The sequence below is a fragment of the Python bivittatus genome, unplaced genomic scaffold, assembly GCF_059951505.1.
Source record: "Python bivittatus isolate LINGU-HERP-01145 unplaced genomic scaffold, Pbiv_v1 ctg000850_np1212, whole genome shotgun sequence".
NCBI lineage: Eukaryota > Metazoa > Chordata > Lepidosauria > Squamata > Pythonidae > Python > Python bivittatus.
Window position 1 is genome coordinate 58355047 of NW_028277112.1, and position 27948 is coordinate 58382994.

At 39.9% G+C, this 27948-nt stretch overlaps 1 protein-coding gene across 3 annotated transcripts in view; it reads left to right on the forward strand.

Annotated features, from left to right (window-relative positions):
- The window catches only part of RNF20 (ring finger protein 20), a 28240-nt gene extending 4546 nt beyond the window's left edge, over positions 1–23694 (forward strand). For all 3 annotated transcript variants that reach the window (XM_025173095.1, XM_007438076.4, XM_007438077.4), the window contains exons 6-20: positions 423–541; positions 2892–3038; positions 3988–4065; positions 4190–4309; positions 8190–8369; positions 11236–11371; positions 12026–12147; positions 12918–13309; positions 14034–14151; positions 14875–15024; positions 16399–16611; positions 17820–17945; positions 21361–21501; positions 22019–22120; positions 22406–23694. In XM_025173095.1, coding sequence (XP_025028863.1) covers positions 423–541; positions 2892–3038; positions 3988–4065; positions 4190–4309; positions 8190–8369; positions 11236–11371; positions 12026–12147; positions 12918–13309; positions 14034–14151; positions 14875–15024; positions 16399–16611; positions 17820–17945; positions 21361–21501; positions 22019–22120; positions 22406–22582 — 2321 coding nt within the window. In that variant the 3' untranslated portion in view covers positions 22583–23694. The remainder of the gene's footprint in view (positions 1–422; positions 542–2891; positions 3039–3987; positions 4066–4189; positions 4310–8189; positions 8370–11235; positions 11372–12025; positions 12148–12917; positions 13310–14033; positions 14152–14874; positions 15025–16398; positions 16612–17819; positions 17946–21360; positions 21502–22018; positions 22121–22405) is intronic.
- The last annotated feature ends 4254 nt before the right edge of the window (positions 23695–27948 follow it).

A 27948-nucleotide genomic window follows, 5' to 3' on the forward strand; every position in this document is an offset into this window, starting at 1 on the left:
AGCAATAAAATGATATAGAAAAGAGAAATCCTAAAATCTTCTGATCTAATATAGATTGGACACTCAAAATCAAAATATAGATCCCTTCATTAGTTCTAGTTTTGAACAAAAGATTACTTCTAAATGTCAATAATAAAAACTATGCAGGATGCTGCCATTTTATTTGTTTTACTTTTTTTTAGTTACCTAGTCTTTTGAAATAATACTCTGAAATTATGCAAGATTACTTAGAATTGTTCCCGCCCTTCTGAAGTCTGTTCTTAAAGCCTGCAAGACTAGAAACTTGCTTTAAAAAATAAAAATATTTCCTATGAAAAATATAACAATTACCACATCTTATTTATTTCTATTTTTTACATAATATTTAGAGGTCTGGTAGCTTGAATATGATAATGTTCTGTCTTTTTTATTCTCTCCTTCAGATGTATCTCTGATGGAAGAGGCTGTCCAAGAGCTGAATTCCTACCTAGCAAATGAGAACAGGAGGCTACAGGAATTGGCTGATCTGCTTCAGGAGAAACACCGCTCTATGTCTCAGGAGGTACAAGAAAAAGATGCATGAAGCCGTGTGGCAAAAGTGATGGGGCCAGGAAAATTGTGGCCTGATTTTTGGGGGGGGGGGGCAGGGGAAACACATAAAGGAGAAGGATGTTAATTGAACTAAGATGCTGCTGGATCTGCATGTATATTATTTTTTGGTCTTGTAACATGCACAGTCCAAAGTTTCAGGCCTTTAGGAGAAGAATAGCTTAGTGATGTTCACATGCTAGGCGAAGGGAGCAACTATAAGCTGTTGAACCTAAAAACAGACTGTGAAGAAAGAAACAGGAAAAACAGGAAGCAGAGCTCTCATCGTGCCGGTCAATTATTAGGTGGAATGGTATACGTTTGTGTTTGAAATCACAGCAGTGGGTAAAGCTGAACCAATACCAAGTGCAGTTCATTGCTACCAATGCTGTGGGCGCAACTGGTCTTTTATTTATTTATTTATTTATTTATTTATATTTCAAATTTAATCACTGCCCACCTTACTCATTGCATGACTCTGGGCGGTTTACAATAAAAACAAAAATAAATACTGGTTAAAATACTGATTGAAATACAATAAACCGATGTTCAATTAATAAATAATTTCTCATTCATCAGCTCTCATAAGAAGAGCAAAGAAAATATTTGTCCTTGATTTTAAATTTATTTTTATTCTAAAACTCTGAGATACTTTAGAAGTCACCAGTATAGCAAGTTAAATGAAATAAATAAATACACTGCTATTTGGAGCTGCTTATGTTGATTAGAGGTAGGAACAGGCTTCTTGATGTTACTAGATGTGGGTGCAGATGGCTGCCCTCAGAGAGTGCTTCCATTCTGTTTATTCAGATTTTATTGGGAAAACAGCATCAGGATCCTCATATTTTTTCTGCCAAGAGCATGAACCATAAGATCCCGGCTTCTTCTCATCTCCACTAAGTTATAGTTTCACCATCCTCTTTGGCACTTGATGTCCTCAGCCTGTTCTCAAATATTTGGCAATCCCAGCTACCCTCTTAGGTGCTAAGGTTTCATACGTATTGCTCCACAATTAGCTCTTCTTGAGGCAAAAACTACTTAATATAATCTTCCCATTACTGTTGTCAACTTCAGTCCATTGTGGCTGCTGTAGGCTTTGTTGCATTTCATGTGTCCTAGACAGAGAATACAGGTGCAATAATACACAGAGGTGATTTAAATGTGGGCTACCAAGCTAGGTTTGGACTGAGATACAGCATATTGTGGATGGAGTTGCATTCCCTCTAAAAGATTGCAGCTTTGGGTAGTTCTATACCTTGCACTGCTCTTGGAGGACAGGGGCTGCAGCTCCTCTGGCCAGGAACTCATGTGTTTCCCTTCATCTGTATCACCTGTTCATCTTTCTGGAGAAAGAGATTCTGGTCACATTTACGGCCCTTTCTCTTCCTGCATTGAATACTGCCGCATGGACTATATGGGGCAGCTTCTGGAAAGTATTTGGAAATGACATCAAGGTCAAAATGTAATATTGCTCTCTGGGATGTGCTGTGTCCCTTGTATGGGATTTGTCCTCTGTGAATTACACTGGCTTCCTGTTTGTTTCTCAGTAATGTTCAAGGTGTCGATTCTTGGGACCAGGATTTATCACATTCTTTTAATGAAGATTTTATTCTGGTTTTGTTTAATCCTATTCACTAACAATTATCTTCAGTCACTTATAGTTTTTTCTTTGTGTGTTGCTTTCAGGTTGCTATAAATGTGTTTTAAATATTGGTGGTTCTTTTTTTAATATTCAGTTTAAAAAATTGTAAGCCTGTCAAAGCGATGCCTTCTTTTGTAGGGAAAAGCATGACATACATTTCTTAAATAGGAGATTAATAAATGAAAAACTTGCTTATTCTGTTGTAAATCTGCTTGTAATATAATTCAGTGTTCTCCTGTTGCATTAGGACAACTCCCAGAATTATTAGTCAGCATGATAATTTGTTACAGAAAAGGCATTCTGTAACTGTGGCATTTTAAAACTCTAATGATTGTCTCTCATGTTGTGAAGGTGTCTTTAGAGTTGTGTTCAGCACTCTGGCACAGGAACAATCAAGCCATTCATAGGATGCGTATATGGGTTGTGGAATTTGCATTGAAAATCCTGAATGGGGTAGGCTGTGGGTGCAGTAGAAAGGAGGAGCAAGGAGGGAAGTTTCATTAGTAGCCCCTGAAAATTCCTTTGTTTGCAAGTATGTGGCATCCTTGGTGAAGGTATGTAAGTAAAAAAAATTAACCAAGATTTTTATTTAATGAGCAGAATGTCAAAATTAAGTAATTACTCTGAAAATAAACACAGGAATCTTATTTAACTTCTGTCCCTTCCAATTTCTTTGCCTCAGTTTTCCAAATTACAAGGGAAAGTAGAGACTGCAGAGTCTCGTGTATCCGTGCTGGAGACTACAATTGATGACTTGCAGTGGGATACAGACAAAATCCGCAAGCGAGAACAGCGGCTGAACAGACACCTGGCAGACGTTCTAGAAAGAGTAAGTTCTCTCTAGCAGTCCCAGTTTCAAAAACAGAAACATATCTGTCTGGGGGAATGTGAAAATGTGATCTCCAATTTGGACTTTCTTTCCTATTTAGATAGGCATTTTGTATTTCAGTGAGGGTTTCTGAAGTTGCACAGTAGTTGTAAAGTGCAGCAGATTTTTAAAAATGAGAACTGGAAACTAAATGGATGAGATTACAGGAGGTAAAATATAAAATGTTAATATACTGGCTTTCAGAAAAGAAAGGCTCCCTCCCTTTTAATTTCCTATTGGGAAATTGTTCTTGAAACTCAGCGGAAACTCCTTTTGGACATTTAAAGAGGATTGTTGAGTTATTATGAAAAGGTTTCCAGTGGTTTGTGGTAGTACTTTGAAATAGCTTCCTACCATTCCCTGAAACAAGCAAAATTGTATTTTTATAATAATAAATATGCTATTCTAAAAACAATGTGTTCAGTTGCTCAGTTTTGAATGAACGGTGGAACTTGGCTTGCCTCATCTGAAATTTTTCTGAGTCAGAATAAACTCTTTAAATCAGTGAACTTTTTTCATGAAGCATGGCTACATGTTTCTCTAATCCTATCTTTTTTAACATTGTTTATGCACATCTCTGTGAGGGGCAGAAATTACTGGCTATTGTTGATTTCTTTTAAAAAGTTAAAATGCGCACACGGAGGAGCAAGCAAAAAGCTTTCTAATCTTCAGAGTTGCAGAGGGAAATCTTGAAAAAACAACATTTTCAAAGGAGTTGGGGAGACCAAAGACATTATCATATAGATTGTCTATTTAAATGATGGCAGTGAGGATCAGCTCTTAACACTAATTGGATAATTTTTCCTCTTGAGCAGTGTGCAGTTTTGTGAACAGTGCCCTATTAACAGCTGTAAAATGTTTGAAAACAGATCATCTTAATATTTGTTTCTTAAAATTGTAATCCTTGCAGGTAAACTCAAAAGGATACAAGGTATATGGAGCAGGCAGTAGTCTCTATGGAGGTACAATCACAATCAACTCTCGAAAGGTAACTTTTAAGGTTCTATGGCAAATTATAAAAAATAGAGGTAGTGGGGGTGGAGGTTAGAGAATGAGAGTGCAAAACAAAGAAAGTTATAAATCTGTGGTCCTGGTATTCTTCCATTTTACAGTTTGAGGAGATGAATGCGGAACTTGAGGAAAACAAGGAGCTTGCCCAAAACCGCTTGAGTGAACTGGAGAAATTGCGCCAGGATCTTGAGGAAGTGACAACTCAGAATGATAAGCTAAAGGTATGTATTAATGGGCATTTGTTTCCCAAAAGTCTGGTAACCGGGTTAAATTTGAAAGTACAGTTCACTCTCGCATCTTCAAGGCTTTAATTCTGGAGTCCATCTAAGAGTCAGAATTAGCAGGCCTCTGAGTAGATCCTGTCTCTGTGTTATTGAATGGACCAGTTTTCTGGTCCAGGTGTGTCTTCTGAATGGATGAAAGAATTCATGCAGAGGTGTAATCTCTGCAGTCATTGTTGGAGACTACCAGAGGTTCAAGTCAGGAAGACCATTGGCCCTTTGTCAGAAAGAGTAGGGTAGGGGCCTACCGGATCTCAAGGGGAAGGCTGGGAATGATGAATTGTTCCAAGTATAACAAAAGGATCAGAAAGATTAGCTTTGTATTTTACTAGAAGAACCCAAGGTCAGAATAAACTTATAGCAAGCAGTTTCCTGCCTAGGCTGGAGCTCAGTGTTTTTTGTCAAAATGGACATGCCCTAAATACAGGGGAGAGATGCAAAACTTGTATCCAGGGGCCACATGCAGCCTGCCAGCATCACTTTTGTGGTCCCTGCAACCCTCCCACATCTAAGTGGGACCTTTTTTTCACATTTTGGGAAACTTTGGTAGGTTTTGTAGAGCCTTAAGCCTAGCAGATGGTTAAGGCACCCATTTAATCCTGAAGCCCTTCTCTTTTGGAGCACAGCCCTCAACATGACATACAAAACCTGGTATAGCCTTTGAGCTGGTTAGGGTGTGGATGGAATTCAGCAGACATAACTTGCTTTGATTTATTGTCCTAACTCATCATTACATCCCAGCCTTTTTTTTTTTTTAAGTGCTGCAGTTGTATCCATCTCTACATTCTCCACATTTTGTGTCAATTTTAGTATATTAGCTTCATTGTAAGTATTGTAGTTATGTAGCAGGTTTGTATGATGCGGTGCTGCCCCCCTCTGGGCTAATAAAGCAAACTGGAGATATTAGCAACATAGTTTGCCTTTTATTATTCTGAATATTACTGTGATACATTATCCCAAAATAAAAACAGATTCCTAATGACAAGATTAATGCATGCATTATTTAATATATATTTTCTTCACTTAGCTGAAAGCAGGATAGTTAAGGTTTCAAAGTACCCTTCCATCTAGTCACTGAAAATCCCCCAGATTTGCTTATCTTTAGCTAGGTGGCTGTTGAATCATGTATCTTCTCATAGGGTCCATCTGAATAGTTCTTCTTAAAGGATGCCCAAAATACACATGAACAGAGTTGTATATATGGATATCCTAGGGATGGTGCATGTTTGATTTTACTTGGGAAAATAAAAAGACAAAATCTAAGATATTAGCATCATTCAGCTGCTTTAGATGATTTCTACAACAGCTTAATAAATGTCCCTTGAAGTTGGGGACATGTCCTAATATATATTTTATTGCATGGAATATACAGTTGGAACAACAAACTGATTATCCAGTTGATCAGTTGAAAGCTTCTTGAAACTTTAGCCTTGTTTCAGTGTTATACCCGCAGCATTCAATAGGTGACATCACTCAAATGATGTAAAATAATGTCAGCTCTCTGTAAATATCAGGCATTCAGAGCAACTTTGGGGGAATGGCAGTGTTGAAAACTTGTTGTTCTTGGGGTAAGTACATTGGTGTGTCTTTGAGGTGCCATAATTTCAGCAGTGCCATCAAACTGACAAATAACTGTGGGTCCCAGCACATTTTGTTCTATGGGCAATGATCAGTTGAAGAAACAAGCCTACAGCTGGCTTTCTTCGTATTGATCAGTGTTTCTCAACCTTGGCAGTTGAAGTTGCATGGACTTCAACTCCCAGAATTCCTCAGCCACCATGGGGAGTTGAAGTCCACACATTTTCACGTTGCCACGGTTGGGAAACACTGATATACAGTGCATTCGAAAAGTATTCAGACCCCCTTCACTTTTTTCAATGTTGTTATGTTGCAGCCTGATACTACAATCGTTCAAATTCATTTTTTTTCTCATTAATCTACACTCAGTACCCCATAATGACAAAGTGAAAACAGAATTTTAGAAATGTCTATGAATTTATTAAAAAGAAAAAACTGAAATATCACATTGGCATAAGTATTCAGACCCTTTACTCAGTACTTTGTTGAAGCACCTTTGGCAGCAATTACAGCCTTGAGTCTTTGTCAGTATGATGTGACAAGCTTTGCACACCTGGATTGGGGGATTTTCTGCCATTGTTCCTTGCAAATCCTCTCAAGCTCAATCAGGTTGGATGGGGACCATTGGTGGACAGCCATTTTCAGCTCTCTCCAGAGATGTTCAATAGGGTTCAAGTCAGGGCTCTGGCTGGGCCACTCTAGGACATTGACAGGGTTGTCCCTAAGCCATTCCTGTGTTGTCTTGGCTGTGTGCTTAGGATCATTGTCATGTTGGAAAGTGAACCTTCGGCCCAGTCTGAGGTCCTGAGTGCTGTGGAACAGGTTTTTATTGAGGATATCTCTGTCCTTTGCTCCATTCAGCTTTCCCTCAACCCTGACCAGTCTCTGCTGCTGAAAAACACCCCCACAGCATGATGCTGCCATCACCATGGTGGAATTGGTGGTTGGGGTGGTATTGGGCAGGTGATGAGTGGTGCCTGATTTCCTCCAGACATAACATTTAGAATTGAGGCCAAACAGTTCAATCTTGGTTTCATCAGACCAGAGAATCTTGTTCCTCACAGTTTGAGAGTCCTTCAGGTGCTTTTTTGCAAACTTCAAACAGGCTTTCATGTGTTTTGCACTGAGGAGAGGCTTCTGTCTAGCCACTGTGCCATGAAGCCCAGATCGGTGGAGGGCTGCAGTGATGGTTGTCCTTCTGGAACTTTGTCCCATCTCCACACAGAATCTCTGGAGCTCAGTCAGAGTGACCATCGGGTTCTTGGTCACTTCTCTTACTGAGGCTCTTCTCCCCCAATTGCTCAGTTTGGCCAGGCTACCAGCTCTTGGAAGAGTCCTGGTTGTGCCAGACTTCTTCCATTTGAGAATTATGGAGGCCACTGTGCTCTTGGGAACCTTCAGTGCAGCAGAATTTTTTTTGTAGCCTTCCCCAGATCTGTGCCTTGCAATAATTCTGAGCTCTGCAGGCAGTTCTTTTGATCTCATGGCTTTTGTTCTGATACAGTATGCATTATCAGTTGTGAGGCCTTCTATAGAGAGCTGTGTGCCTTTCCAAATCATGTCCAATCAATTTAATTTACCACACATGGACACAAGATGTAGAAACAGCTCAGCAACAATCAAGAGAAATGGGAGGCACCTGAGCTAAATTTCAAGTGTTGTTGCAAAGGGTCTGAATACTTATGCCAAGGTGATATTTCAGTTTTTTCTTTTTAATAAATTTACAGACATTTCTAAAATTCTGTTTTCACTTTGTCATTATGGGGTACTGAGTGTAGATTAATGAGAAAAAAATGTATTTGAATGATTGTAGTATCAAGCTGCAACATAACAAAATTGAAAAAAGTGAAGGGGGTCTGAATACTTTCTGAATGCACTGTAGACAGTAGTTACTGTGAACCAAAGTTACAAACATATACTTTAATCCAACAACTCTATGTAGCTTCAGATTATATTGCCAAGTTTCATGGTTTATTGTTCTCTTTTTTTGTATCTTCATTTGGGATTTTATGTAAAAGCTTGATCTCTATTTTATTTCAATAACAGCATTGGAATGGATTCCTAGGAAAGCTAAGTTTTGTTCCAAAGATTGTCTTTGTTGTTATGAATAAAATGGCAATACCTAAGCCTAGCTTTCAGACTGGGGACAATTGCTTTCTTTGTGTTGTCTGCAATTTTTGTTGTCTTTACTTCTATCAAGTATAAATGAATCACTTCCCTTCTCTTTCATGGGCCCAACCAGGTGGATCTAAGGCGGGCAGTGGAAGAGGTAGTGAAGGAAACTCCAGAATACCGTTGCATGCAGTCCCAATTTTCTGTGTTATATAATGAAAGCCTCCAGTTAAAATCACAGCTGGATGAAGCCCGCACTCTGCTGCATGGTACCCGAAGTACTCATCAACGCCAGGTGGAACTCATTGAGGTAATGGCTTTCTCCCTTTGGGTCTCTTACTTTGACCTGAAAAGATAAGAATGTGAGTGTTATATTTTTCTCAACTTCGCTTATTCCAGATGTTTTGGACAGTAACTCCCATTAGTCCTGGCTATCCTTGATCAGGAATAATGAAAGTTGTACCCCAGAACATCTAGGGACCCAGTTTATGGGGAAGCTGGTTTAAAAGCAATTTCAGAAAGCTAAGCATAGTCAGACCTGGATGGTGCTTGGATGAGGGAGCACCAGGAAATGCCAGGGCTGTAGGCTAGACTATGAAGCTGAAAAAACATCCCTGAAGAAAGCGATGATGAACTACTTGTGCCAAGAAAATGGGCATGTCTATGGAATCACCAGAAGTAGAGGGAGATTTTATTTTATTGTCTTCTGTGTTTTGGAGTGTTCTTCTAAGAGCAAAAGACACATTTTTCCCATGTGGAAAGCTTGCAACCGATGTAAGAGAAGTGAGTGTGATTGATGATGTAGTCCCTGAAATGGGCCCAGGTTAACTGAGATTTCCTATGTTGAGTATGAGTGTGATTATCACACATATGAGTATGAAATGTTTTCAACCTCAATTAGCTCAATTGCTAATCAAGCAGTTAGCTAAAGATAAAAGCTGTTGAAGCCTGAGGATAGATCAGCAGGCATTCTGTCTTTGGCAGCAGCCAGTTCAAATTGATTGTGAATTTTTCAGTTCTAGCACGGAGAACTAAAATGATTCATAAACTTTAAGGGGATGAATCTTAACTCTGCAATGCAGCATATTATTTGATCAGAAGATTCCAGTGTCAGTCCCTGGGATCTCCAGTGAACAGTCTTGATCAGTCAGAATATATATCAACTTGGGACTTCCAGGAAAGAAATGGTGAACTGAAGACAACTGCGGTGGAGTGAAGAGCTGGCGAGTAGGCTGGCTCTTTGTAATTCCTCTCCGAACAAGGAGAGGACTTGAGATCGCCCACAAGTGCTCCAGACAGTTGCTCCTCAGGAGACTGCAAGACAGCGGTCTCCAACAGGTTTACAGCTCTGGGAGATGAGGGAATAGCCATCTTGCTCAAACCACAGTTGGTGCCTTTAAAAGGACACTGGGTTCACATCCTTCCTTTTCTAATCACTTTCGGAAATCACTTGTTAACTGCTTTTCAGCTATTAAGAACCTTTGGATCAACAAGTCTGAAAACACCAGGTGAGTTTCCTTCAATCCTTAGTGAAAGAAATTTTTAATACAAGTTTAAGGACCTATTTTTTTTTTAAATGAACAGCAAAAAGGGAATTAGAACTTTGATTTTGGAAAGTTACAAATTGACTAAGGGTCCAGATGGATTTGAAATAAGGTTTTGGAATTAATTCTAAGAATCCTTCCTGTGGGAAAATGCTTTTGTTTTGAATTCTTTTAAAAAGACTTGATAGGATGGGACTTTGAAGATTGGACACTAGAGGGAACTAGAAAGAACTAAAAATTACAATTAAAAGAGAAGAACACTTAAATTTGACTTACTAGCACAGAATGAAACAAAAGTATGTTAACACTGGACGTATTGAAGGATATTTCTGAACAATGGACTGAGAAGTTAATTTTAAGAGTGTCTGCCTCTATAGGTAGACTGTGTTTAAACAATGTTATGGAAGAGGAACAAGTTTTACCTGATGAGATTGAGACTGATCTGAAAGTGGATTTAAAAATGACAGGCTACAAGAATGATATGGAAAAAGATGCTACATTGGACATACAAAAGAAACTGGCTGATATCTTATTAATTAAAAGGGATATACAAGTAACAAACCAAGAGAGTGATCTGGATAATTTTCCTATATTGGATTTACAAAAGAGGCTTGTTAAAGCTTTGAAGAATTTTGTGAGAAGGGACAAAGAAAAAATGAAATCAAGTTCTAGGACATTATCTGAAGGGACTGAAGATCAAGATTGTTAAAAGTAAAAGGAAGGAATATAAAGTTGGCTTATTTGTTCAAGGTTGTTATCTCTAGTAACCCTTAGTGGACTTTTGCTGATCAGGACTGAAATGACAAGGCTTTAAGGATTTGTTTATAGATAAGAGATGGGATATGGGAAGAAGAGATCATTTCTTGTATTTTAAGAGAAGGCGATAAGTTACTGAAATTGTTTATACTTGTGATGAAGGGGGAAGTCACTTCATTATATATTTCTTTTCTTTTTCTTTACTATATTCTTATTTTTTTCCTTCTATTTTTTTCTTTTCTGAACCCTCTATTTTTTCTTTTTATTCTTTTCTTTTTTTTAGTTTGTATTAATTTTTAATAAAATTACTATTTAAAAAAAGATAAACACAACTTGGTGTGATGGACAAGGCAGCCCCTTCTGGTTTGTAAGTCTTACCAAGTTCCAGCACATCTGTAGAGAGCAGCATTTATATATTGACTTCTTTCTCTCTGCCAGAGAAAGTGTCATGTATACTTGGACTCTTCTACTTCTGTTATTGAGTGAAACACATCTATAACCTCTTTTATTAGCTTAGCAAACATAATATTAGACTCCTGTGATATGTGTCTCTTGTTAGCCTGGGACACTTCATGGTGAAAAAAGTTTTGCAACTCAGACTGTAAAGCCTATGTGTCAACATCAGGATAATGAGACAGAGGTTGCAAAGACAAAATCTATCAGTAGATAAATAGCAAGTAGCTATTCTGGCCAAACCCCTCAGAAAGGATTTAGGAAAAAAAAGGGCATGGAAAAGTAGCTAATACCACATTATAGTTACGTTTTAACTAAACTGCATTATTCCTGTTATGGGAATACCCATTATGGTTATAAAAAAAGTACTTCCTTCTTCATCATGTCAGCATTAAACCTGTAACCATTGTTTTGTCTTGCCAGCGGGATGAAGTCAGCTTGCACAAGAAATTACGAACAGAGGTTATTCAGCTGGAAGACACTCTTGCTCAGGTTCGCAAGGAATACGAGATGTTGCGGATTGAATTTGAACAGACTCTTGCAGCTAATGAACAAGCAGGTACTTCACACCAGGTCTTTCATAGAGATCCTGCTTTGTTTACTTTGCTAAACGATCTGCACAGATAATCTCTTTAGCACTGTGCAGCTTTACCAATGACACAGCTCTCTGTAGTTTAACATTAGAGGGCCTTTGGTCTTAAAACTTAGATGACCTTTTAAGTAAGCCCCAAGCATGTGAGTCATTCAGATTCCCCTTTTTTTATTACAATACTTCTGATCTTTTAGCCTGGTGCTTTTTAGGGGCACTTTCTGTGTGCTCTTGCAGTGTTTTTTTTTTTATTCCAGGATTGATCCTTTTGTAATTGGACTGCTAGAATCACAGAAGCTAAAGCCCTGCCTAGGCACCATTTTGAAGGATGCCTGCTACTGGATAATGTACTTTTAAAGAAACGTTCTTGTGATTATTATGAAACTCTGAAACTATCTTTCATTTCAATATCTGGAAATCAGAGGTCCAAGAGGATCTTTTGGTTGTTGAGAGGTGACATTTCATTTGTTTTGGAGGCTTGTATTATTCCTCCCCAGTACAAATCTTCATTGGTTACAAATAGTCTAGGAATTAGTCTATGTGAGGAAGGATTATTAAGGAAAAAATTGAGGAGAAAATATAACACATCTGTTGTCATATGATTTTGTGTGTGTGTGTGTGTAGGCCCCATCAATCGAGAGATGCGCCACCTCATCAGCAGTCTCCAAAACCACAATCACCAGCTAAAAGGGGAGGTGTTGAGATATAAGCGGAAGCTGAGGGAGGCTCAGTCTGACTTGAGCAAGGTAAGAGAGGTAGAAAACTAAAGATTGTCAGAGAAAACTAGAAGCAAAAATGTGTGTGCATTAGTTTAGGTTTGAAGAGCATATGGGATGGTGTTTGTATGAGTGAGAGCATCTGTGGTGTTTTTTTTTTTTTTTTGACAGTGCTTGATATTTATCATTTTATAAGTATCCCTGTATTCCTGTTAGAAATGTTTCTTAAACTACTGCCCAAATAGTTTTAGTTGTTTAAAAGGATTTAATTGATCCACTCTGGCTATTTTTATAGAAGTGAAATGCGGAAGAAAAGCAACTAGCTCTAGATAGCTGGTATGCATAAAACATTGCATTCTGGAGATAAGAACATTCTGGGGAACTTTGAGAGGTTCTGCTACTGTTCAGACCATGTGACTCTGAATGTTCCAGGAATGGTCAGACAGTGACCATATTCAGAACACCACAAAACACTTCCTGTTTCAGAAAATGTTGTTTCCAGAAGACTGTTGGACCACCCCCAGAATGCCTGGATCATAAGATTTCAGAATTCCGCATAATATTCCATCTTCAGAACAGAACATTTGCGTGTACCAACTCCCCAGGGCATGAAAGCTAATATACAGTGATTTCTGTATGTTCACATTTGGGTGAATAAAAGAGTGTCCCACCCTTCCCCATGTTCAAAACTCTGCTTTGGTGTGTATTGTCTACCATTGTAAAATGAAGGGAAAGAACAAGAAGTGTTTTCTAAAGATCCATATCAGAAGTATCCCTGATATATTGCTCTTCTACTCCAGACTCGTTCCCGCAGTGGCAGTGCTGTCCTGCACTCCCAATCCAGTACTGAGGACACCAAAGAGGAACCACCAGAGATCAAACAGGAAGCTGAGGATCCTTCTCATGCTGCAACCTCCAAGGGACCCTCTGAGGATGCCTTGGAAACTAAAGCAAAACGAGATGAAGAAGAACGGGAGCGGGAAAGACGAGAAAAGGAGCGGGAACGGGAGAAAGAAAAGGAAAAAGAAAAAGAAAGGGAAAGGGAAAAGGAGAAAGAAAGGGAAAGGGAGAAGCAGAAACAAAAGGAGTCAGAGAAGGAGAGGGAATCTGCCAAAGAGAAGGACAAAGGGAAACATGATGATGGAAGGAAGAGAGAAGCTGAGTTGGTCAAGCAATTGAAAGCTGATCTTAAGTAAGTCGATCTGCATACTTTTCTTGGGGAGTTGTACTATGAAATCTGCAGGTGGTTTTTATTTTGTGGTCCCAATGTCACATTACTGTGTCAAAACAAAGAGGAAAGAAATAGAGAGGGATTAAAGTTGGCTCTTAGATCTTGAAAAGTGTTTTATTTTTAATGGTGGGTTAAACTTTGCCAATATCAATTTAGTTGGGATAGTTACATGCCAGAGGGCATCGATGGATTTGCTGGAAGTCAACTGGGATTGCTTCTAGGCTGCCTACATTAATCCAGTGAAGTAATGAAGCATTGTGAGATGCTCCTAGCATTCAGTATCAATTAATAACCTTTCAGCTTTATAAGCTGTAGTTTCTAGGCCATTTGCAAAGGGGTTGTGGTAAGCCATACCATCCCATTTCACAGCCAGCATTTTTTTGGGTGGGCCATACAACTTTTCTCCTCTGAGACACTGAGTTTCTTGGAACTTTCACTTAGCAAGAAATGGGCTTGCAGCTTCCAGTTGTGACTCCATCTAGGGCCAAGATCATTTATTTATTTGTTCCATCACAATTAGAGAACAAAATGAATAGACTTTTTTTCTATTTTGTCCCCAGCATCACTCATGGGGACAATGAGCCCTAACCTGGTGGGAAGAGTGAGCTGAATTGTTGTTTTGAACTAGACAGTGCTATACAGTTTTGCCCTTACCAAATTCTGTTTTATTTTCCAATGTGCTCAGGAAGGCACAAGAGAGCCAGAAAGAAATGAAGTTGTTGTTAGATATGTACCGCTCTGCTCCCAAAGAGCAGAGAGACAAAGTTCAACTGATGGCTGCTGAGAAGAAGGCTAAAGCTGAGGTAATGATGTTTGATATTGTCTAAAGTATTTTTCTGTTCTAATCTCTCCCACATTGGACTCTGGTTTTCAAAGCATCATAAAGCAATCGGGGAACTTGGAGTCAATTTAGAAGCAATCTCCATTGAATGTTTAAAGTCCATCCTTTGATATTCTGTATTTCAAGCATTTATATTCTTCTTGTCAGTTGGAAAGGCTCCTAGTTTGGCTTACAGATCCATAAAAAAGAATACTTGCCTTCCACTTGCAGTCTAAAAAGGCACAGAACAAACAGAAGGGAAGAGAACAGGAAAACAAGAATACAGTATTTGGTTATTGGATTTTAGTAATATACTGATCTTATAATGAACATAAAGTAGATGCAATGTTCTAAAGAAGCCACAAGTCGTCATCTTTTTGTGTCACAGACTGGAGTGGAATCAGTTCAAATTTTTGGTCTTTCAATTAAAGCAGCAATGTGGCTCCTCTTCCTATCGCTCCAATTACTACAGCTCAGTGGAGTGATGCAGAGTCCTCTTTTCTGTGAAATGTTGTAAGATGGCATTCTGCCTAGTGCTCATTAGCAAATCTGTCAATCTTTTTGTGAAAAACATCTGTTTTGTAGAACTTCCTCCAAGAAATTATGAATAAAGCTTAGGATCATTTGAACTATCCTCCTCTACTGTTTGCATATATATTTTCTATTTCTTTTTTTTTTTTATCCTTGGACAATTCTGCTTGTACAGTTGGAAGAGCTAAGGCAAAGAGTGAAGGAATTGGAAGATAAGGAGAAAAAAGAGAGCAAAAAGATGGCTGACGAAGATGCTCTTCGAAAAATCCGGGCTGTGGAAGAACAGATAGAATACTTACAGAAGAAACTAGCCATGGCAAAACAGGTGAGAAGTAGTGATGAGATGATGAGAGGCAAGCAGAGCAGGTAGTCTTATTCCTCAAGGATACTAAATCTCTGATTTCTTCTAAATGAATAGATGAGAGGTAATGGGACTTTAGAATGTTAGTATTTTTCTTCTTACTACCACCCCATCAGATGTCCATGTCATCTACTTAGCTAGGGAAATGTATATTTGTGGTAAATTATATGTATAATTATCAGAAAAAATAGAATCCAGGATATACCAAATTAGACAGTTAAATTAATTAATTAATTGGTTTAGTTAAATTATATGCCAATAAACCAAAAAAATCTAGATGCCCCCAATAGTTGTTGTTTTTTTAAATACTGTAGGGCAGCTTTCCCAGTCTGGTACCTTTCAAATGTCTTGAGATTACAACTTCCCATCCCCAGGAGTTCTGGAGGGCACCAGGTTGAGAAAAGCTGCTGTAAGAGAACCAGAGAGTAAGTCTAGTTCCTGTGCCTGAAAATTAAAATAATCTAAAATTAGATGACTACAGCATGGGCTGTCAGTTGGCATTCCTTACCTAAGTGGAATCTTTTCTATCGCTTTCCAGATATCTTGACTGAATCATTTGAAAACTAGAAAGAATGTCCCATGTAGAGCCAGTGGCATCTGCCACAAACTGATGATGCCATAATGATGGCATGCTTATGGTGATGTCATCGTGCAAATGCCACTATTATGTATTTGAGTCCTGATGTCTGGAGCAAATATATAGATTGCAGTACAGATAGTCCTTGCTTAGTGACTGCCTTATACAACAATTGTTCACAGTTACAACGGTGATGAAAAAGTAACTTTGCAACCAATTCTTACATTTACAACGTTTACATGTCTGTAAAACAAAGGAAAGCTGAAATAAGATTGTAAGCACAGTCATGGTTTCAGTTAGCGATCACTTTGCTTAATGACCAAGTTGCCGGTCCCATTTGTGGTTGCTAAATGAGGACTATCTGTATTTGCATGATGATGTCACTCAAATTTCATCATTTAGATCCCCATTGTAATGGTATATGGGAATGTCCTTGGGAGATGGGGGAAGGGATGCTGCCTAGGGAACAATCAGATAAGAGGGGGCATAGCCCACAGCTGTATAACGGGAAGAGAAAGAAACTCAGAAAGGAACCTCCCTAATGTATCAGGCTGTAAAAGAGATGGCAAGAGATTTATACTTTCAGATTTGGAAGATTCTGTTAATGTAGCCTTACAATAAAGTAGAATTAGCTCATCTGGTCGCGTTTCCTATCTGGTCTACTTGGGAAGCCTGACATCCACCTAGCAGATGCCCACACATGCACCTACTTGTGTCATAGTATCAAGGACTGGTGGAAATCATCTCCCACTCAATTGCAGGAGGAAGAAGCCCTGTTATCTGAAATGGATGTGACGGGCCAAGCCTTTGAAGACATGCAAGAGCAGAACATCCGCCTGATGCAACAGCTGAGGGAAAAGGATGATGCCAACTTCAAGCTCATGTCAGAACGCATCAAATCCAACCAGATCCATAAGCTGTTAAAAGAAGAAAAGGAGGAGCTGGCAGATCAGGTTCTTACCCTGAAGACACAGGCAAGTGGGAAAAGTGAGAAGAGGAGGGAGATAGGAACCCAAATTGTAACTTCTTTGACCAAGACATATCTTGAAAGTGCGGTTGTGATCAATGAGAGACTGCATCTTGATGTATAATGCTTAAGGCCATGTTTTGTGTACATCTTTACTGTAATTTTCTATTCGAACACTTTGGTGGTAATCCAGCATCTCCTTTTTAACATGGGAGTAGACAACCTGTAAGCCATGAGTGACCTTCAATACCATTTTAAGGCCCCCAAGACCAAGCTGCCAACATTCTGTGGCAAATTTTTAGTGGCACAGTTTTTCTCTTTAAACAAAACAAAAGACCTCTCCAAATAGATGTATTAAGCCTCCAGTACACTTAATGCAACTATTCTGAGTAACTACTCAAAAAAGGGCTACAGATTTCAACTCTGCTCATCCAATGATATCACTGTATTAATGACTTGCCCCTTGTGCCCCCAGAAGCCATTTTTTTTAAAGGGGGGTTCTGTTCATAAAAAGACATGCCCCTATTGTGAAGCAGTAATAGATTTTTGACCCAGACATAGTGTTTGCAGAGGAATGCTGGGAAGAATAAGAAAGAAACTTGATCATTTACAGGGAAACATGAAATAGGATGGATTTGGGGGCAACAATTTGATAAGTGCAAACATGCAAGTCATATCAGGGGCATTTTTAGGTAAGGCTTTCTTAAGGTAAGAATATTGAGTTATATGGTTTGGGTCATAGGTATGAAAGTCTAAATTAGCCATTTGAAAAAGTTCTTGTGTTTTGGAGGCATCATTTCAGTAGTTGCCTGACTGTTTTGTCACAATGTATTTGGTGGACTAAATCTGGAATAAATTGTCTAAGCACACGTTTTGACATCACTGGAATGCAGAACATGGTGTTAAGTGTAGAAATTGATTTCTGGAGCATCTTTTAATTTGTAGCCCTGCTGTAAGGAGACGCTTAGAAGTATGTGAGCTATGTCTGCTTGACATAGGGGGAAGAAGAGAATTCATTAGAGGGAAGACTTCCATTGGTTGTACATAATTTCTCATTTCATAATATGTAAAAGCATAACCCCCATTATCAAGTAAGCAGAACTGTACAGTTTACTTAAAGTTGCCAATCCTGTTTTGCTAAGAGACAGAACATTAAGACCAAATGCAGAATTCTAAACTGACTGTTTTTCTTTTCCTTGTTTTTGCCTCTTGAAGGTGGATGCCCAATTGCAGGTTGTACGTAAGCTGGAGGAGAAAGAGCATCTGCTACAAAGCAACATTGGCACTGGAGAAAAAGAGCTGGGCCTACGAACACAGGCCCTGGAGATGAACAAGCGGAAAGTAAGTGGTTACAAAAGCGAGTTGCATTCGTTCTGGATCATGTAGCTTTCAGGTTTAACTTAACATTGCAGGGTTGTTGCTTAAAAGAATATAAGATGAGAGCTAGGGGAGGAAGACTAACTTGAAGGAAAGTCAGAAAATAAATGAAATTAAAATTACATGGAAAGGATTTCTTTCCTTTTTACACGTGTGCAGGTGACTTAAAAAAATAACACAAGGTAATGGGATTCAAACTAAGCTGTAGAATAAAAACAGGAATAGATCCACAAATGCAGCAAATTAAATTAAGAGCAGGGGCATTGTGACAAATATTTTCCAGCCTTCCTCTTCCTTGTGCTTAAACAGTTCTCTAAGCAAGGATATACCTAGATGTAACCTGACCAAAATCTGCATGAAGCTCCATCCTGTACTGGCTTCTGTCAGTCAGCCTTATGCTAAACAAGAATCACCTGGAAGATATTTAATCAGGTCATTTATAGAAATGAGCAGTCACTTCGAATTTCCCTTCTAGAAGTTACTCCCATTCCCTTAGAAACCCTTCAGTTGGGTGAAGGGTGCTTTGTCCTTAAAAGGCTGGTGTAGGGTAGAGACCATGCAATTAATTCCAAGGCAGTGAAACTCTGGAAAAAGTTCCATTCTCCACAGCTATAAGCTGTGAACTTGGATTCTCACATATTCAGGCTGAAGGCTGTTATAATTGATCCCATGAATGATAAGCAGTTACAGGTAATCCTCACTTAACAACCCTAATTGGGACCGGAATTTCCATCATTAAGCGCAGCAGTCATTAGGCAAAACATCACATGACTGCACTGCTTAGTGATGGCTATTCTGGTAATCCCGGTTTTGTCATTAGGCCTCATACTTCTCTTGCCCTGCATGAACTGCCGGCTCTGTCCTGCTGCCTCCTCCCCAGTTGGGCCCCGCACGTTCTCTTTTGGCACTCCACCACCCTGCTATGCTTGCTTCCACTTCAGCTCCCCCCACCTGCCTATCTCCTCCCATCTCTGCTCTTTTGGCTACCATGTACTCTACCACTGCCTATCCCTGCCACCACCTGCTGACTTTTGCCATCTTCTTCCTCCCATTGCTGCCGAGGTGTGTTTGGCTGTCACAGAACTCCAGCAGGGGGCAGCACAGTGCATGGAGGCAGGGGCAGCAGGGGTGGCAGAGTGCAGGGTGGCAAAAAGGCGGAGATAGGCAGATGGGAGTTGAAGCATGTGCTGCAGTTGTAAATGCGGGTGGGCTTCCAAGCACCCAAATTTGGACCATGGGGGCACTGCAGTGGCTGTAACCTCGAGGACCAGTCGTAACTACGATTTGTTCAGTGTGTTGTAACTTTGAATGATTGTTGAATAAATGATTGTTAAGCTAGGACTATCTGTATATCTATTTCTGAAATATATGCCAAGGGAGGGTGGGAGAGACTCACAGCTGCAAACTTCTCTATGTTAGCAGCAAATAGATTTCCTAGAAGTTAGAGGAAATTTTATTGAAAACCTGAGAGACATAGGTTGGCCCCAAAAATGAAAACAGCCACTCCAATTGCATGAGTCCTTTTGAATGTTTCTCTCCATAAGGAGAGACTGGTAGATGAGATAAATCTCCCTCCTAAGTAAATACTGAGAAATCACAGATGATTCTGTAATTAGGAGAAAAAGCAATGCTACAAGGTGATTTCATGGACAAAAAGAAGCAAGGGTGTGAAAAAAATTGAACTTCAAAAAAAAAAATTAATAGGGTGGCCTGATGTAAGTAATTAGAATGTTTGAAGTTTTCCAGCAGAAAGAGGTTGTGAGGATAACTGGAAAGCAGAATGAGCTGAGGGGGTTGAAGGTCATGAGAAGAAGAGAGGTTGATAATAATGTCTTGAGAGAGTTTGCTATTTTAGTTACTGTGGCAGTAGTAGCACTGGTTGTTAGTACATATGCAGACAAAAATATGGATGCAAATTTAATCTTGTGTCAACCAAAGTTTGTGTCTCAAATCCTTAGATAATAATGGACTGCAGCTCCCATTGGCTGATCTAAGCTGTAGATCAGCAACTAGCTGAGGATTTGGGTGAACCGCAGCCCAGGAATTCTTAATCTCTTCTCTCTGGCCATTTCTGGACAACATGTTAACACCTCTGACAAAGATAGCAATTGCTGAGGCAGAAGCATTGATCAGTCTTGTTTAACCGGTGCAGTTTTTTGCGAAGGAACCCTTTTTTCGAGTTTTTTTTTTCTTCCAATCTTCTCTTCTCCTGGCCTTCAGTCTAGATCTTCCAGCACTGAATTTTCAAAAGCAAGGGAGTCTGGAATCTCTGAGGCCTGCAGAGAACAGCCTACTTTAGGAAGGATGTAGGGTCTATAAATCACTGGGGAGAGAATTTTGTCTGTCAGAGTTTCATTTGTGTATGGTAGATCTTAAGGGAATTTATTTCCTCACTCTCCCCCACCCCCCTTAATCAGGATGCCAAGGCAGCCTGTAAAAAGCCAAAAGTCAGTATCAAATTTAAAAAAGAATAAAACACCACAGTATAAAAAAGAATTTTGCAGAAGGAAGAGTCAGAAGTAATCATAATAATTAAAGAAGGAACAAAACATTGTGCAGATTTTTAAAAAGGTCTATGGGAAATTGGAAAAAAGCATTTGCACTGACTGAAAACAAGGTAGGTGCCAGGTTTTCTCCTTGGCTAGAGCTTTGCACAAAGGTTGCCTGACTGGCCTTTGGTAGAGGCTGGGGAGATGGGACCTAGAATGTATTTGCACTGGTATATATTTTGTGGCTGACTCTTCTCCTCCATCATTCTCCCCAATTCCCTTCTCCCTTAGCTTTCCTAACATACTTCATTTAATCCCATTCCATTTCCCCCCCAGAGTTTCAGCAATATTTTCATGTTTATCTGCAGACTGAAGTGGTAGAATGGGCTGAGTACCATCAAACCAAAGGAACAGGCTCACCCCTATTCTCTGCAGAGATAAGTTTGAGAAACAGATCAACTTTTTTTCGCAGTCTGAGCTGGCACAGTCACCTCATTTTCTTCTGATGTTGCTGCACATGTAGCTCTAACTTCCAAGTAGAATGGGCTCTAAAATCAATGTTTTGTTCTAGGCCAAGAAAGCCCTGTTCATCATTGTGTGGTGACTGGGGATAGTGACTACTGTAGTGGGTGAAACAAATACTTTGTTCAGCCAGCCAGCCAGCCAGCCAGCCTGCCTGCCTGCCCGCCTGCCCACCCCCTCCCTATCTGTCTATCTCTCTGTCTATCACTGTTGTTGCAAAGCTAGAAACAGCACTCTAGAAAAAGGCCTGCAGATATTCCCCAACCAGTAAGGTGGAGCTTCTGATTTAACCTTCGGGATGCTGCCATCCATTTTGTAAATATCAGAAAATGGAGTGGGGAAATATTGTCATTGTTTTGTTTTTTCAGGCTATGGATGCTGCTCAGCTAGCTGATGACCTTCGGGCCCAGCTGGAGCTGGCTCAGAAGAAATTGCATGACTTCCAAGATGAGATTGTGGAAAATAGTGTAACAAAGGAGAAGGACATGTTCAACTTCAAACGAGCCCAGGTAACAGGCATGCAGTCCCTTGCTTGGCTAGCTACCTCAAGCAATCTGCCTTTATTTTCAGTTTCATTGATTCAGATTATATGGCTTCCTCTTGTTTTCTGCCAGTGTTTTCGCTTCTCTAGTTTGATAGCTTGCTCTCTGTTATATGGCTCACTTTCAGTTATTTCCACTTTTGCTTTTGTTAGTGGTAAATGCTGGCTTTGAATAACTAAACTGGAACTCCTACAGTTCACACACTAGTTTTAATTCAGTATTTGAGTTCCAGCAGAGTCCTACAAGAGTCTAGTAATAATGCAAGAACAACAGGTTTCTTATGTTGTTAATAGCTTGGAATAGATCCCTCTTCTATGAATTTTTCTAATCTATGTGAAACTGTGCAGGGGAGGTAAAAGCCAAAAAAGGTGTTTATGAATGTTTTGCCTGGCTTACTTCCATAATCTCAGGACCCTGACATTCTTCTTTGCCATCTGAAAGGCAAGAGGATAACAGGTCTACTGGGCTAATGATTTCCCTACAGGAAGACATTTCACGGCTACGAAGAAAACTGGAGACAACCAAGAAACCAGACATGGTTCCCAATTGTGATGAGATCCTCATGGAGGAGATCAAAGACTATAAGGTAGATAATTTGATGCCGAAGTACCCTTGAGCGTGATGGGTTTGAGCATGTCTTTGTAGGTTTGGAGAAAGACAAGAATTGCTACTAGTGATGCCTGGGAGTCTGGCTGGAGTTGGGGCTGGCACATTTGGGAAATATATTGGGTAGGCAGAGCTTTTCTCATGGAAGGAAAGAGCCTTCTGGCCCTTCCGGGATGAAGAATAAGCGTTTTTTCCCTCATAAACTAAAAGGGGAGAACTTGTCTGTTGGCCTCTGCTCCTAAACTCTACTCTGTCTTTCTCAAAGGCTCGCCTGACCTGCCCCTGCTGCAACATGCGGAAGAAGGATGCCGTGCTCACCAAATGCTTCCACGTTTTCTGCTTCGAGTGTGTGAAAACTCGCTATGACACTCGGCAGCGCAAATGTCCCAAATGCAATGCTGCATTTGGAGCCAATGACTTCCATCGGATCTACATTGGTTGAGTCCGGATGTATAAGGCCAGAGGGCCTCTTCTCTCCACCCCCATACTTGCCATTCCTCAGCAGGCTGGATACTGCTCCTCATTGCCAGCTAGCTTTTCCTATATTTTGACTTCTTTGTAAAGGAACATCCTGGGTTATTCTTTTTGTGTATGTGTTCTTTTGTTTTTCTCCTGACTTTTTTTTAAAGTACTGCCAATCCCCAAGCCAGTTCTCACTTGTTGTTTTCTTAAATACACTTCTTGTGGGGCAAGGACAATCAGTTGATGCCTGACTCATCAGTGGTTGATATCACTTGGCTTGGAGCTAAACCAGGCAGCAACATTTAAACTGGGAAATTGACTTGGGATAGCTCAGTGGGCTTTCTCGTGAATTTTAAGCTAATTGTTCCTCTGTTTTGAATAAAAGAGGAAACCTTTCTGGTTACTGCATTTCCCAATTTAATGTCTGTCTCTGCTTGCACGTGTGGACTGTGGTAGTCTGCAGAAGGGATTCATGTTTCTGAAGAAGGACAGCAGTGCATCAACCCTATTTCAAACTGAACTGTAACTCAGGTTTTCTGAATGGGGGGGGAATTGCCAACAAACTACATCTTGGAAGTTGAGGCACTGAGAAAATGGTGGCCTTCACTGTATTTCATCTGTTCATTGTATGTAATCTGTTCTGATAATGCAGGAACACATACTTGGTCTTATCCATACCTTTGGCTCTGATTACAGCATGATGCAGTTTTGAGAAAAGGCCACTTTTTGACATATTGCCTGGAGATTTTTTAAACTATAGGCTCAAGCACAAGTGGGACCTGTTGGCAGTATGTGGCCATTGCTTTCGTGCAGCCAATCTACTGCACAACTGGGAGCTGGATCACACTCAAATGTACTAGGTCTGATTCGCTTTGAAAGTTTTCTGTGCAGTGAAGGAGGCAATTCTGGACCAGAACTAGGTTCTAGAGACCGCTGTTTCATGGAGGCCACCTCCTTTTGGCTGGCCAGAGAATTGGCAAACAGTGGCACAGGCTTTAGTGGATGCTTCTGTTCTCTCTTCCAGAAACAATTTTGCTATGAAAATGAGATTCAAAGGGCATTGTCTTCAATAAATCGCCATGGTTCTCTCTTGTTTTTGCTTTGTGGGATTTTTTTTTTTTTTGCCCCCACTGTCCTTGCCAACAGAAAGAGTCTATGGGTTGATCTTATGTACGGACAGATTGGGGTTTTGGTGTTTGTATATCCAAGTATATATTAGGGCTCAAGAGCTATTATCTAAGATCTACAAAAGGAACAGAGCCCAGTATGTTTTTGCACTTTGGGTGGGTTGGTGGTGGTTACAAATGGGAATAGGAATGTCTGACTTTGGGAGGCAACCCATTCCCATATGCATTCTGGAATACACTGGGATATGTCAGAATCTGTCCAACTAGTCTAATTACTGAGAGGGAGCCTTCTGAAAATTCCCTCCCCTCGTGTGGTCCACAAGGCAGGAGCAAGGTAGTACATTCACTGCATTCAGGTACATTCAGCCCCCACCTGCTGCAGTCCTGGAAACAGATTTAAACAGTTTCATTTCAACATACTTTTGATTCCAGCTGATTCCAGAGTGGGCACATTTCTTGTGTTTTCTTTGGGGCTTATCTTAGCTTTTTGCAATTATTTGGGGGGAGGGTTGACATTGTTCCAATTGACTCATTTATTGTTATGTCCCTGGTTTTCTTCTTATTGATGCGGTATGTCCTTTGGGATTGGGATGGGTTAATAAGTTCTGTAAAATGCATAAATAACTATATTCCTTCCCTTAACCTCCTAACTCTAAAAGTCCCTAGACTCTGAGCGACGCTTTGGGGCCTTTTCCCAGGAATGCTAAAGGTGGGGATGGGAGTGGTTTGCTTATTCCTATTTGTAACTCTCCCCACCAAATTTAGGCAAAGCATGGTGATTTCAGGTTGGGGACAGGGAGGGTTAATGGTAGAGATAGAGAAGCAAATAAATGCATGCATAACAATAAAAAAGCCATTGGAACATGAGTATTTTCCCACTGAATTTCAGCAACACAGTCTTAGGGTGCTGGGGTATACCTGCGGGCTATGAGGTGCCCACTCCACAGAGAATCATCTCTGTGTAAATGTTTTTGCTTCTGATGAATTTGAAGGGTTTTTATTTTCCATAATTACATGAGCACCTGCCTCCACACCTGAAAGCACCTTGCTGATTTCTTTGATCTGTTGGAATGAAAGCAAATTTGAGTAGACAAGAGCATTTTATAGTAAAGGATTGGTCTCTGGCAAGCTGAAATCTTTTTTTCCTGTCTCTGGGTCAGCATGGAGCCCTGGAGTATTTAATGGAATGAAGGTGGCTGGAGGTCTGCTTTGAAATAGCCAAGGAGTCCTAGGTTGGGGAAGAGAGGAAAGAAGGCTTAGGAATGGAATCAGGAAAAGCAAGGGAGGATTGGAGTGACCAGAGCTGTAGAAGGAAGAAGTTAAGGGCTATTAAGGCTTTATGTTTATATTGAATGTTTAAATGTATTGAATTTATTGTGGGGCTTTAATCTTAACATTTCTAGATTACATGAGATGTGATTACCCTTTTTCTCAGTATGTTTGCATCAGCCTATGTATATGAAAGGAAGTTGACCCTGCATTTTAGATTATTCTGTGCCAAAAAGAAGAGTCAACAGAAAAATAATTTAACATACTACCCCTATTAGGTGGTTAACTCTAGCTGAAACCAATACAACAGTTTTCCTCATGCCTAATAAATATGTGAATGTGACACAGTTGTATGAGCACATGCAGTATGGGTATGTGTGGGTGTATCTCTCTTTCTCTTTGCTGGAAGCTACACTCCAAAAAGGGCAGGGCCAGGGCAAAAAAAAGTATTCATAGAATTAATATGTGCTGATTAAAGGTAATTCCCTGTAAAATAAGATACCCGATTAATAACATTACTTAATCCCTTCTTGCATATAACACAATGCTCTTTCACACACGAACTTATAGTCACATATAGAAATACCCTACATACACACAAACATTCCCATTTTCCTTTCCAGCAGAAACAATGAGAAAAAAAAAAAATAAGGAAGAAGGGGAAGGGGCAGTTGTATCCTAAAGGGAAGAATAACAGTGGATGAGGATAACTGAAGAGGGAAAAGCCCTGGTTAGGGTTGGGTTACCTGAAGGTTAACATTCACTAGGCAAGCAGCGCTTCCCAGTTATGGCTAGTTTTTAAAAGCATCAAGGCTTTGCAGCAGGATTGTCTCCCTCCACCAATTTGTTTTCAGTGGTTTCTATCTCTGTGAATGCAAGAAGATTCTCTCCTTCCCCAACATTTACAGGTAATTATTTGGTGAAACAAAAGTCTTCATATTGGGCAAACAAAGTGTAACCCGTTTTCATCTCCACAGAGATAGCTTGTATTTTGTCATCTGTACCAGCTTGTCAGATAGCCCCAAACTGTAATGCAAATCAACCAGCCTGAACAATTAGTATTAAAATTTATTGAAAACAAAAAACCACCATATCCCCCAACCAGAGTTTTCATCCAGAAAAGGTGATGGCCAGGGGCAAATTGTAGAAGTCAAGGAAAGACTTCACTAATTTACAACAAAGATATAAGATGTATGTAGTGCTGGCTTTCTGTTAGATATTTGAAAATGCCAGTGTAATGCTAAAGGAGGAAAGAGAGGGGCTTTTTAATTGGATAGAATCACCTAGTGACTCAGTGAGTAGAGAGGTTCTCTCGACATGAATCGGCACTCTTTGTTGGTGGATTACTGCATTTATGCTAGGCAAAAACTGTTGGCAAAGTTGCAGGGGCAAATCTCCATTATGGGTCTGTGTTCATATTCTCACATAGGAATTGCCTTGGATGTAGAAACATTCTTGGAAAGCTAAATCTATGTGACATATCTATAGGTTGAGTTTTCTCAGTTTCTGATTGGCAGGAGAACTAGATAGCGAGCTGGTTGTCAAATTGTACTAGGCCCTAATGTGCATGTTAATTTTGATTTGCCTCTTCTGTCACTACTCCTGTGCCAATCAAAATAATGCAATATGTACTCTGGATCTCTGGTTAGGTTGGATTTCATAATTATATTCCTTGTTAGCACCCCCCTCCGTACAGGGTGAGCATCATCAGCTTGATATATAAATATGCATGAGGCCTCAGTGTATGAGAGAAGAGAGAAGAAAAATGGGGGCGGGGTGGGGATGGGATGGGAAGAGAGGAGAAGAGAAGAGAAGAGAAGAGAAGAGAAGAGAAGAGAAGAGAAGAGAAGAGAAGAGAAGAGAAGAGAAGAGAAGAGAAGAGAAGTATATTGCTTGGAATAATATGAGATCAGCTTTAGAGACCAGGACTATGTCATTTAGAATAGCATGTCAATTAGATCATACTGACAATGATGTGTGTGTGGCTGTGGGCAGGGTGATTTAGGGGAATGGGAGACAGAATATGTCAATTGGTTGTACGCCATATATTGTTGCACCCACTGCTTGTATAGCACCTGCATTAAGTACAGACATTTAACAACTGGAGAGCAAGCCATCATTACTGGCAACTTACACAACACACTTCACTGAAGGATACCACTGAGCTTCAAAAAACATTTAGCCACTAGGGTTAGCTTTGGGCTAATGAGGGATCAGAGTTTCCCCATCACCAGCCTAAAATGACAGGTTCCCAGAACATGACATGGAATATTTATATATATAAATAAGACTTTGATAACAGAAAAACACCTTTAAAAAACCCATTTTAACATGTAGCTTTAAAACTGCTCCTTTTACATTTTAAAAATGAGTGCAGGCCATTTATTATTATTATTATTATTATTATTATTATTATTATTAATTATCCTGTTAAGGGCAGCTAGGAGATTATTTTGCTGAAGCAAGGACCTGGAAAATGGCAGGGTCTGGCCTGAAAAAAGTGGGAAAACAGCAGAACTCTGTCCAAAAATATACAGGTAGTCCTTGCTTAGCGTCCACATTGGAACTGGCAACTCTGTTGCTAAGCCCCACAGTTGCTAAGTGGAAAATCATATGACCATGACAGATGTATGACCTCACTTCCACTTTGGTCCTTAAGCAAAGCATCACATGACTCTGACTTGTGATTTTACTTCCACATTTTCCATTCACTCTGCTTGTCGCAAGCCAGTTGCAAAGCACAGAAATGGCAATTATGTGACCACGGGATGCTGCAATAGTTGTAAATGTGAGGGTTGGTCTCAAAGCTGTTTTTTTTTTTTTTTACTCCATTGTAACTTTGAATTGGTGCTAAATGAGGCAGTCGGTAAGTGAGGTCTACCTATAATGCTCCATTGGGCTACTGATGTTGATGTACACCTAATAACCAAAATAAGATTAATAGAGTTTT